General features: G+C 29.4%; 1 protein-coding gene across 1 annotated transcript in view; it reads right to left on the minus strand.

Moving 5' to 3' along the window:
* The window catches only part of LOC111641031 (coiled-coil domain-containing protein 149-like), a 45,310-nt gene that overhangs the window by 11,159 nt on the left and 21,421 nt on the right, over window positions 1-12,730 (minus strand). The window contains exons 7-8 of the mRNA XM_023387134.1: window positions 4,361-4,433; window positions 4,202-4,280 (exon numbers count right to left, since the gene is read on the minus strand). Coding sequence (XP_023242902.1) covers window positions 4,202-4,280; window positions 4,361-4,433 — 152 coding nt within the window. The remainder of the gene's footprint in view (window positions 1-4,201; window positions 4,281-4,360; window positions 4,434-12,730) is intronic.

The following is a 12,730-nucleotide window of genomic DNA, read 5'->3' on the forward strand; positions in this document are numbered from 1 at the left end:
CGGGTGGCAACAACTCACTGTGCATTTACAGTTAACCCTCCATTACAAATCTCGTAAGTACAGCATAGAATGTTGATAAAGCATGATAATGTGAAAAATTGTATCTGTAATCTCTATGTACAATTTAGTCTCTATGGGGTGACACCACAATGGGATCTCACACCGCCTCAAAATCTTCCTAGACCAGCCTCTGGTTCAGTCCGTGGAAAAAGTTTTCTTTCCAATTCGGCCCGGGGGCAAAAACTGTTGGCCACCCCTGGTATAGCCTGATCTCACACCAAGTGACTATCACCTGTTTTTGCATATTAAAAAAATGGCTTTCTTTTTTTTTTTTGTTTTTTGCTGTCATAACTAGGTGCATAGATGCATAGGTGTAACACTGGACATCTTTGACATCACTCTTTATTCAGGAATACCTTGTGGGCTAATATGTGTTTTGGGCATTCGCCCCTCTTCTGTCGGCCACACAATAAATCATTTTCACCTATGTAATTTTTCGGGTTTTCACAAGTGCATGGTATGGAATAAACTGCATTAGCTAAACATACATAAAACTAAAAGGAAATTAGGTGCAAGACTTAAAGAACATATCACCAATTTGAAATATAGAAGAGTAAATTCAGTCTTTTATGAACATTGCACAATAAATAATTGCAATATTAACACAGAAAAAGTAAAGATTTTACATAAAGAAAAGAATTGTTACAACAGAAAAGAGAGTTTTGAAATTAAAAGAAGCCAAAAAAATAATATCAATAAAAATTTAAGTATAAAGATTCACGAAAACTGGTTTAAAACATTATAATAAAAAAAGATTGTTTTATTACATAAATTTTTTAAAACAAAATTTTTTTAACATGCCAACAAGATTAAGGAGAACCTGGTAAACATGGACATCACAAGTACTGTATAAGCTTAGTGCTGTTGAGAGTAATGCCAAGAAAATTTAACTGTAATAATTTTTAACCATAACAAATATAATTTTTAAGTAAGATATATATTTGTTAGCACCTTACAAGAGTAAAAGTATATTGTAACATATAATATAAAACATTTTGTGATATAAAAAAAATTCATGTCCATGTTTTATTATGTAGCCAACAGAAGACGGGCGAATGCCCAAAACACATATCGACCCACAAGATATTCCTGAATAAAGAATGATGTCAAAGATGCCCACTGTCTATCTATGCACCTAGTTGACAGAAAAAAAAAGAATACACGATTTCAGAATAAGCAAACTGGCTTTCATTGTGAAGATGTTTGAAAATGATGAACTGAAAAATGGCATTACTGAATGGTTCAAGACATTGACAATAGAATAAGGAAATTGGTGACATGATATCAAAAATATGTATATCTCTTTTGGTTATATTAAATTATTTTTGGTTATTTCTTATTTCTAAACGAACATTAGTTTAAAAGCATGCCTTGTATATTTGTATGCCTTCTTTTGAAAATATTGAAAAACAATCAAATTTATATTTTCTGATGCTGAAAGGTTCTGTAAAAAAATATATTTACTAATAAATCTGTCTGTAAGTAGGCTATTTAATATCTAGTAAGTCCTTATTTTATATGCCCATTGCTTGTAATTTATCATTTAGAAACAATCAATTTTATTTTTTTTAATGTAGTTAAAATTAGTATAAATTGAATATAAAATGTATTAACAATATATTAAATCAAATAACTTTCANATTGAAAGACAATCCCAGATACACTGCATTATTAGAAGTATTGTATACTATATATAAATGGCAATGTGCATATTCCTAAATTCATTTTTGAAGTTTCTTACTCTCAAAAAAACTGTCTGAAGTCAGCCACAATTTGACATTTTCTTTAGAATGTTGCACATAGTTTTTAAAAAACTCTTGGCATTCTTATAGATGCAACCCTCAAAGATATCTCCTTACAGAATTTGTGTAATTACTGTTTATGTACACCTATAAATTCGGTTTTTGAATTTATTATATAGAAATGTTCTTTGAAAGGTTTTAACTTTTATTATTTATAACTTCTTTAATGCAAACTAAAGAAATAGTTACACAATTTTTTTCACTCCAAAAGCTTGAATGACTTATAAAAATACTGCTTTATTGAAATCAAAAGGGTTAAAACAAAACACCTTCCTTAGGATAGGGGAAAAAGGACCGAAAATACTGAAAAGGCCTTTTTTCCATACCCAACATGGGTTTGTTAAAAGGACAGCTGGGTGTTGGAGACAGAGCCTTTGTATCCCGGACAAAAAATTCCTGAATTTCTTGCCCAATTCCTAGAGAGACAAGCTGGTGTCTTTACCAACTTGGTCATCTCTGTCCACTTTTGGACTTCTTAGATCTTTTGGAAAAATTCAAAAGCGGTAACAAAATTGTTTCATACCTTCATCAATTTGTCTCCTGTAACAGTATTTTTATAGTTCTTTTTATAGTATTTTGTATAATTTATTTCAGAGTTTTAAGTTCTTAAAATAAACTTTTCATCTGTTTACTAGAATTAGTCAATTTATTACTTTATACATTTTTAACTAATAATAATAAATATCGCTATTNTATGTTGACAAATATAAATACCTACAATGAAAAACAGCATATGAATAGCAATATAATAGATGAGAATCAACACTGTAAAATGTATTAACAATATATTAAATCAAATAACTTTCATATTTTATGCAAATTTTTATCATTAACAATTCAGAGAACTAATCCTTATAAATTGAGTCAAGAAAGTATAGAACCACCTTTTACATTCCCATTTTGTACCTGGCGATGACTCAAAAATAAAAAACATAACACGGTATGCATAGTTTATCTAAAAGTAATAAAAATGCAGGAAAACATGAAATTTTTGTCATGGTTAATTTTAAAAGCTATGCTGTAAGGAACCCTTTCAGACTGAATCTAAAAAGAATAGTGACACAGACAAATGTAATATTTACTGTGTACATTTGTACAATGCCACTTAGTTTATACTTATCTGAAAGAGACATAATTGATGCATTTTGCAAGTCTGAAATTGCTTTATCTTCATGACAATGGCATGACAGCTAAACCATCAAGTAATTTTGAATTTTATGAAGAACTCAACATTGTATGGAAACAAACATTCAGGACACCCATCAAATCCTTGCTGACAAGTAAAAAGAAAACAATAAAGGGAGCATCAAATTCTATTTAGATATTTTCTATATTAGCCAAGAAATCATTTGTCAGGTGCTCAAGGAAAGTTCCAACATGATGCAAGCTTAATTTGGACTTTACAATCTTTAAAATCTCAGAACAAAGTAGCAAGATTGGAATCTACTAGAAATAACTTAACATGAACTGCAAGTAGAATATGGTAGTATACTATCTTAATGTATTGTACTATGATTGACATTTAGTGTTATGTGTAATATAGAATTATATTTTTGATTACATCATTTTTATCAATGAAAAGAAATTTTCTTCGGGTGGACTTGATATTTTTAATTCATACTAACATGACTTCAGGAAGGAATCTCAATACTTTTCTAGGCAGAATTTTAGTGGAGAAATTGTATGGTTTCAGGTACTTTTTGGTGCTCTTGGCAAGCTCACACTGACATTTACACCTTCCAGGATGAATAGCATTGATATACCAACAAGAACTCCATAACATTGTGATGCCTTATTTACAAAGACTCCAGCAACAACTACTCATCTTCCAAGGCAATGCTCCTGTTCACAACAGCTTGGCTGGCCAACATCATCAATTCATATAATGGCCAGTGAATTCCCTAGATTGTAATCCAATGGACTTGTGTATCAGGATCTAAGCAAATAATTGGCAGTATGACACTAAATCAGCTAAAAGCAACAATTCTGTAAGTGCAAGAAGAAATTAAGGATCTTGTATTGAGTATGCCCAATTGTATTTTTGAGTTAATTATTAAATAAAAGTTTCTATTGTTTCATTCTGATTATGTTATATTTGTTTAAATAAAACTCTGAAGCATTGTGATGGTTTTGACATAACATTAAAGTTATTCAATATACCTATATGTTACATATTTTATCATGTTCCATATCTGTTGGTTGAACAATAGTTAAACCATGTATACAATGTTTATGAAAGTGATTCTATACTATCTGGATGCAGTGTATGTAGATTTGAATGTTAATAGATTAAATTATAAAATTTCGTTTTTATTATTACTAAAAAAAAGTAGACATACATTGTTTACTACTGATAATTCCACTTCCCAATGTATTAAATCTTATGCCATTTCTAGTCCTTTTCTTTTCTAGTACACTCTAAAATCAGTTAAATGAAATATTAAATTTCAGTAATAGATATTTTTATGAAATTAATTTATTAAATAAAAATCATATACCTTATATTTGGAAAGAGTTGCTGTAACCATTGCTTTTTCTTCTTGTACTTGTTTCAACCTTTCCTGGAGAAATCTGTAATATATATTAAAGTAATTAATGTAGTATTAAAGCAAATGTTATCAAAGATAATTGAATAATGAGACTTTTATCTTTTTTAACAATATATAATATTTTTCATACTATATTTAAAATAATTTCTTAGATAACCATTCAAAACAGACATGATTCTTGCATATAGCAAAATATACAGTGTCTTACACAGAATAAATTATGGTAAACATGAGCAAAATTTATATCATACCAGTGAAGTTTGTTATAGGGAAAAATGTATATTTGCAATGTTCTAATTTCATCAAAATTTGAATAAAACTATTTTCATTATCAGTAGAAATTCCAGTATTATTGTACATACAATTTTTGAGTGAGTTGTTAAATTCTCTGTTTGGAGTCATTTGGAATAAGCAAGACCTGCTATCAAACTTTGAAATTATTGAGTTCAAAAAACATATGTTGTACAGTTGTTCTTCCAAACAGTGAGATATATAGCACTGAAAACACTGTCTTTTCAACATTATAAGTGTTTAATAACAAAAAAAAAATGTTTTTACAAGTACTTTCAATCTTCTCAAAAATGTCTTCATTGAGTGAATAGCAAAAGAACCCGAATGTTATAAAATTTTAAACTTTTAACATTAGACCATTCTAGATAAAACAAGATTACAAAATTTAAATTTGAACACAAAGACAAATTGAATGCCGTGTATAGTCAACTTCGTAAAATGTATATTAGCACTACTTTACCATATGAAAAGGATTACATTGAAGTAGCAGCAGTCTTTCTTATATATTACTTCATTAAGGATTTATACAGTGTAACCTTCCATCTGATTCTCCATTTTTTTCTATTGGGGATATTTATTTGGAAAAACAATTAACATCAATCTGAAAATCCTCTTTAAAATCCGCAGGCTCGCAATAGCATTATTTATATACTCCCAACCCCCTAAGGATTGGAACAACATGGCAGGCGTGATGAGAGGACATAGTTCTAATTTGTGATGTATCTCACAATAAAGGCTGGTAGGCAACTATTTATTGCAAGATCTAGAATTGTATCTTGGAATCCTTCTCACTTTCTATTGTGAAGTTTAAAGAAGCATATCCCTTAGATAAAAGCTGTATGAATTGTGCTGGTTCATCAGCTGTCCAATCCCATGCTAACAAAATATCATCAACATATCTAATACATAATAATGGATTACTTGTTATAAGAGGTAAGAAAATACTATAAACTCAATGTTTCTCATAATTAGTTCAACTAGAACTGCTGAAAGGGGCAAACTCATTGCAACTCCTCAGCTTACCTCACAAACCAGCAAAATAAGAGGATTGGTTATAGAAATAGTCAAAAAATGTTCAAAAGGAAAAAATAAGTTGTGTACAGCATATTTATGAGAGTTCATTGTAAAGTCATCTAAATAGTTAATACAATAGTTAATGCTAAAAGATTAAGATTGCTAGAAGTTCTCTGTATTGGCAACTGTTTTGGACTTGCACCTGAAGCAAAAATCAGTTTTGCCTGAGTGCATATTACCATCAATTTGGCATTAATGAAATTAGACAGCCTTACAACTTTATATTGCTTTATTGTTCTTCAAATTCATAAAGTTTATTTTTTCAATCCAGTTCATAAAAAAAATTTGTCTTTTTGAAACAGTCTGTTGTAAATAACAGCAAATGAACATTTTATATTTATCAGTCAAATGTCAGCAACTAATACTGTATTTACTCAAATGTAAGATGTATTTTTTCAAGTTTTAGTATCTTTGAAAATAAGGTTAGTAAAGTTCAAAACACACACATATGTCACTTAAATTCAAAACGATATATATATTATCAATAAACATATGTACAGTTACAAAGTTCACAAAACAAACATTTACAAACGTTAATTATAACAAAGTTCAACACATGTATCCACTATCACAGGTCCGTCGAAAAGATACCTTGCAACGAACTAACTCTAAAGTCCTTTACAGCCCAACGAGACGAGACAAGCTTCAGGACCAGCTTAGGCAAACTAAGACCAAACGTGAGTTCACTTTCTGAGTCCACGGTGAACTAAACTTCCCGCCACAACTCAATCCTTTTATAGGATTGAAGCAGAATTGGATTCCACCAATCAGCATTTAGCAGCTCTACAAGACGTCCGCCGATGGTGTGATGTCTCTCAACCAATCAGTGGTCGAGTTTTCAAAAGTGGTCCGAGTGGTCCGATTGCTGTTCCTATGGCGACAACCGTCGTTAGTCGAATGATTGGAAAAGCGCGGAAAAACCGTGTGCCAGACGATTTTTATCCCAACAAGGTTCATCTTAGATTCAATGTAATATGCCATAATGGCAATTTCTAGTATCATGTTTCTCTGTAACTAGAAGTCACTAATTCCATTGTGTCATTTTAAATATGATTTTATTAGACTAATATTTAAGAGGTCAACTTAGCTCAATCTCATTAGCAGTGGTGATATTCAGCAGGTTCGCAGAGGTTCGGCCGAAACCGTTGTTAACATTTTCAAAGTTTTCCAAACTCGTTGTTAAACACATGTAACATTTCTCAGTGGTTTTGTTTCTTTTAAAAAATATATTAAAATATACATATTATACTCTGTAACACTACTAAACTAAAGTCTTATACTCCGTTCACCTTGGTGCAACCTCCATTGACCGTTTCAATCTCGACTGAAACGAGGTTCAATTGCGATCGACTCAAAGAGAGTTCTCGAAACTAGGTCCAGTCACACGAGAGATCCCACAATCCCACACGCGCAACAAAATACAAGATGATTGCGGAACAGGTGTCCGGCTATCGACAGCAAAATAAAAAAGATATTGTATTTCGAGAGACGATGACATCTATCTATTATTATAATAATACCTAATAATAAAATAAATGATTTAAAAAAGTTTTTTCTTGAGAAAAAGCCAATTTTTATGTTTATAAAATNTTTACAAAAAAAAATCTTATATTATTAATTGTTTTCGGATTGTCACCTGTGAACATTTTAGACTATTTTACATATTTGTGCAGAGCTGTAGCCTACAAAGAAAGGTCATCTCTGCAGTGAAGAATGGTTGTTCCAGGTGATTGGACATGGCGAGCAAGCAAGATACTAGTAATGCAATTTTACTTTATTAAATTGTAATTCGCGCCAGCTCTTTTTTACAAAAAAAATCTAACTTAAATTGTGGTTCTTTTTAAACCAGTGACTCCAAAGTGGGTGCTACTGCCCTCTTTAGGGTGATGATAAAAAATATATGCATCAGTAGTCTGAAAGGTTTGGAAAACACCATTTTAAATGAATTTAAGAAAAGCCACTTTTAAATTTCATTCTTTAGAAACACTTTGTCTGTATTATAATTTTGTTACATTGCATACCTCAGATATATCATCCTAGATTCCAGATAGATGCCATAACTCAAAAATGTTCACAAGTTAAAGCATTGCCTTTGTTTCCCTTATTGTCTTAAGCTATGTAATTAAAATTATCAATAAAAATGCAAAAAAATACAAAGGAACTATAACTCAAAAGTGAACATCTCAAGTTTGTGAAAGTGGAATTCAAAATATTATAGCTCATACTTGTATATTATAATATACAGAGAGATTACTAAAACAGTTGTAATGTTCTGTTTCGAATAAAACTAACACATTTTATTCTAAAAGTCTAAAGAATGATTTACTTACAAGGAGAGTGCATATGGTAGGAAATGCAAATCTAAATAAACTTTTGTTTGTTGGTGGTTCTACCCCAAGAACACACACAAAAGATTAGAGACAGCCATTCATCCAATAATAATTAACAAAAATAATTTTAGTGTTGTATTTCAGTGTAGTTTTATGGAGAGTTTGATAAGGATTACATTTCAAAGCACAGCAGGTAGCATGCTAAAATTTGTCTACTACAATGCTATCCTGATTTTGTATCTCAACGTTGCCAGAAACTTTCTTTTTTCAAACTTTAGTTAAAATAATATCTATTTAAGTCAAGAGTTCAAAAAAGGCTTTCTTATTTTTATAATAATGATTTTATTTTTACTTTTAATTAATGAAGGTTTTAAAACAGATAACAAATGGTATAAATAGAGAAGTCCTGTTCCACAGAAGAACAGAAATGATTTCCATTTCCTGTTTAGTGTACCTTTTATATCTAAAAGTTAACTAAAAATCACCATATTTAAGAAGTCAATTTAAACTTATTTTGTGTTGTGTTCATATTCTACAAAATTACAAATTTCAGAAGAAATTCTGTATTGTACCTGTAGGTTGAAGAATAGTTTGTCAAAAAAAAAAAAACTTGAAATACATTCCTAGAATAAAGATACAAATACAGTGAAATGTCAAAAATCTGAACATTGAAAAGTAGATATTAGCCTTTCAATGGTAATTTCATTACTGATGTTTAACTCATTCAGAATTTTTTAATTTTGGAATTATGATTAGTGAATCTTTTATTTAAATATAGCCATGCTGCAAATTATATTTTTGAATTTTTTAAATATCCCTACATTCAATGTGAAATACTGGCTTGAACTTAGAACACAAATCTGAATTAGTGTATTTAGTGAATTATAGTACATTATTACAGTATTAAGTACTGTAAACTCCAAATACATTGAATTCAATGTAATAATCCACTGTATTAGAGTATTTAAACTTTCAGGAAAAAATTGATTATACAGAAAGCATCAAAAATCTAGACTAATTGAAACTTGACCCTATCCTGATTTTAAAATATAGTATTAAATTATCATTTTAAGTTTATTTCACAATCCAGTAATTTATTTTATTGAACATTAAAATTATTCTTATATTTTAAAAATTTTAACTGATTAAAGTTGATAAATAAGTCAGAATAAATCAGAATCGATTAAATCATAATTTTAAAAAAATATCTGATTATAAATGATTTATTTGGTTATTTCTGATTAGGTTTCATAATTTCTGCTTTAATCATTTCATTAGAAATTATTTTAGAATTCCTTTATAACAAGTTATTAACTGCAAGTAATAATGTTTTAGAAAAAATCATTGTTCAATTATTCAAAAAAATAAAATAGGTCTTGCTTAATGCAGTAGACACATTCCTCAAAAGTACAGTCAGATATCTCTATTTCAAGGACCTGTCTCATAGTGGCAGTCATGAAATTTCATATTAAAACTATGATTATTGCTCTCACGGCAGAACGTGACACTAGCCACAAGACCTGAAGATGTTCATCAAAGTATGACATCTTTGTGTGTTGGTGTCTAATGAATTGTCTGACATAAGCATTTTTAATTTTGACCCATATTTCTGAAAATATCATATCATGAATTTAAGTATATTTATTATAAAACAAACATTTTTCTGTACAAAACTATTTATACTAAAGTGTTTAGGCATGTGTAGAAATCCTCTGGGACTATTTAAACCAAAATGCAGATTTTCATAAAATTTCATGTTTTTGTGGTTAGTGATGGCATGCAAATACAAAGACCTCACAGTAGTGAATAATGTTTAACATAATTTATTGTGGACAATTTTTTTAAAGTGAAAATGAAAACTCTACAGTGTATAATAAAAAAATATATAGACATATATAACATTGGTAACATCTTTTTTCTTTGGTAACTATTCTATAGTCAAAATGTTAATTAAATGTTAAAGTATAATCTTAAGAAAACAAACTGTCACAATCATACAATTTAAATGTCTTTTTAATATTCTAATAATAAAAATTAATATATTTACTTGAATCCTGAAGATTCCAAAGATGAGACAGTTCAATTGCTTTAATTTTCTTCTCTAGTTCAGTAACACGGTTTCCTAGAATTCTAAAAATAATTTGATATTAAATATTATATAGTCCTATGTATAACTGAAAGTGAAGAAATTTCAAAATCTTACTTGTTAGCTTTTTTCTGATGACTTAATGCTAGTGTTTTATCATTTAAAGATTCAAACAATGCCACCACCAAGTTACGAAGATCGGTTACAGTGTTAGGATTGTTAGTTATTTCCAAGAAAGGATTAGTTTGTAATAATTGCTGTACTAAAGATTCATAATTTAATTATTAGCAAATAATTATTTATTAATAAATACTAAAAATAAATTTAAAAGCATATTGTTTATTTATATACTTTGCTATAATTAAATATTTATACACTTTATTAAAAATTTAACTCTTTGTTCAAAATATTACATAAATACAAATCTTTTATTTAAATTCAAAACTTTAAATTTTAGTGTTAAAGAATCTTTTAAATAAGTATTTTAACAGAAAAGGTCCATGGAAAACTACCATAGTATTTGAGACCAAATTTCATCTATCACTCAGTGAAAAGATTTATTCCATTTTTAAAAATTCCTCATGTTCAGACATTTTGGAATAGCCAAGAATTGAAACATTGAACAAATCCAATTCTGAATTTTCTTTGACAAATGATCTAAAAACAAAGCTTTAATCTTGAAAATATCTATCATGGACTTCTTTATATTAAAAAGTATTATTTTTAGACTTGTAAAAGTTCAGATTTATTTGTTTTTCTTATAGCCAAAAAAGATGTACAAAAATAATGGAAATGGATACATGTTTTTGAGATTGTGTCACCTTTGATAATGGACTAAGGAAACTGAAGTCCACTGCCAATGTTTTGAACTATTCAGTAATGCAATTTTTCAGTTCATTGTCATTTTCAAATTCAAACTAATTTGGTGAAAGCCATTTCTTTAAAACAAAAACAAATGATAATTAAAACTTTCCTAGTGAAATTGTTGCAACATTTGAGATGCAGTTTGAAATCAAGTATAAATTTTTGACCACTGTCATATATATATACAGTAAAACCTGTCTATGGCAACCACCCACAGTTCCTTCAAAATGACAGGTGGTCGTCCAATACAGGTGGTGCTGTAATACCATATTTCCGTACATATTTTGTGCACTTTTTAGCCATTTCTAGTACACAAAACTCGAGGTGAGCAAAAATAAGCGAATTTTTTCAATAATAGGGCTATATTGATATTGTATTTTATTCTTATCGGATAACTCGATTTACAGGAGTCGTCATGATTTTATAAGACAGATTTAATACCAATATTTTAGATTAATACAATAGTCGCATTTTCCGATTATAATGCACACTTTCTTTTTTCCGACTTAATTAATTCAACTCGATTGTTTTCGTTCGCTCCACAGTTACGTGTATTACGTCATCGATATACAAGCACGTCGTATCTCTACATCACTTTGGTTTTGGTATTCATTAGTTTAATCTTACTTTAACTTCAAAAATACTGTATTTTTTAATATTTAATATTTTCTTAAGTACAATAAGAAAAATTATTAATTAATAATAAAACGATTTTATAATTTTTTCTCATTACATGATTTCATTACATTCTGCGATTGTCATTGCGAAATCGAAAAAGGAAGGTTGTGTGTAAAACTGATTTTTGCATTAATGTGTTTATTGTTTTTTGAATATTTTGCGTGCGAAAATTACTTGGATATTATTTTTGTAAAAATATCGTGAAAATAAAGTAGGTTAATACAGAAACTATTTATCACATATGTATTGTATACGAGCTTCAAAATAAATAAATAAATAAAAATAAATTTTATCAAACGATGAGATCAGCCGATTAATTGTATCATGTACAATATTTTATACTCCCAAGGAAAATACTGTAGGTCTATGATAAAATCAATTTCGTTTTCCCACAGTTAAACTTTGCCGCTAATTGCTGTTGTGATAACTTTAACACGATCTTCTAACGACAGCACTTTGCATATCTTTCATTTTTCGGACAATTTCAAACAAACTGAAACGAATTTCCTTTGTTGCTAGACTAATTCATTAACACCAGCACCTAATTTCAAGGGTGGGAGAAGTGCCCAAGGTGGGTTCAAACGAGAGTTTAGACTAATTCATTATATTAGGAGGGGGAGAATGTTGTTGAACACTACTTTACACCAGATATATTCGCGGAAATGGTCGCTTATTACAGTTGTTGCATGTTGTTTCGGACCAAAAATCGATGCCTGCAGTCATATTACACAGGTGATCGTTTAATATAGGTAACTTATACAAAGACTCCATGGATAAATTATGCAGTGCCAGAAATTTTTGCCCGTTTTGACAGGTGGTCATCTAAGCAGTTTTTACTGTATAGTCCAGGCATGGCCAACATACAGCCCGCGGGCTGGATCCGGCCCGTCTAATGAATTTATGTGGCCCATGATCAATTTTTCAATATTAGCTACTGAAGTCCAAGTAACTCGATAAAAAATTCTGATGCCTAAACAAAAAAAAAAAAAAAAAAAA

Source organism: Centruroides sculpturatus, unplaced genomic scaffold, assembly GCF_000671375.1.
Source record: "Centruroides sculpturatus isolate CEXI.00-Female unplaced genomic scaffold, Cexi_2.0 scaffold1245, whole genome shotgun sequence".
NCBI classification, from domain to species: Eukaryota; Metazoa; Arthropoda; class Arachnida; order Scorpiones; family Buthidae; genus Centruroides; species Centruroides sculpturatus.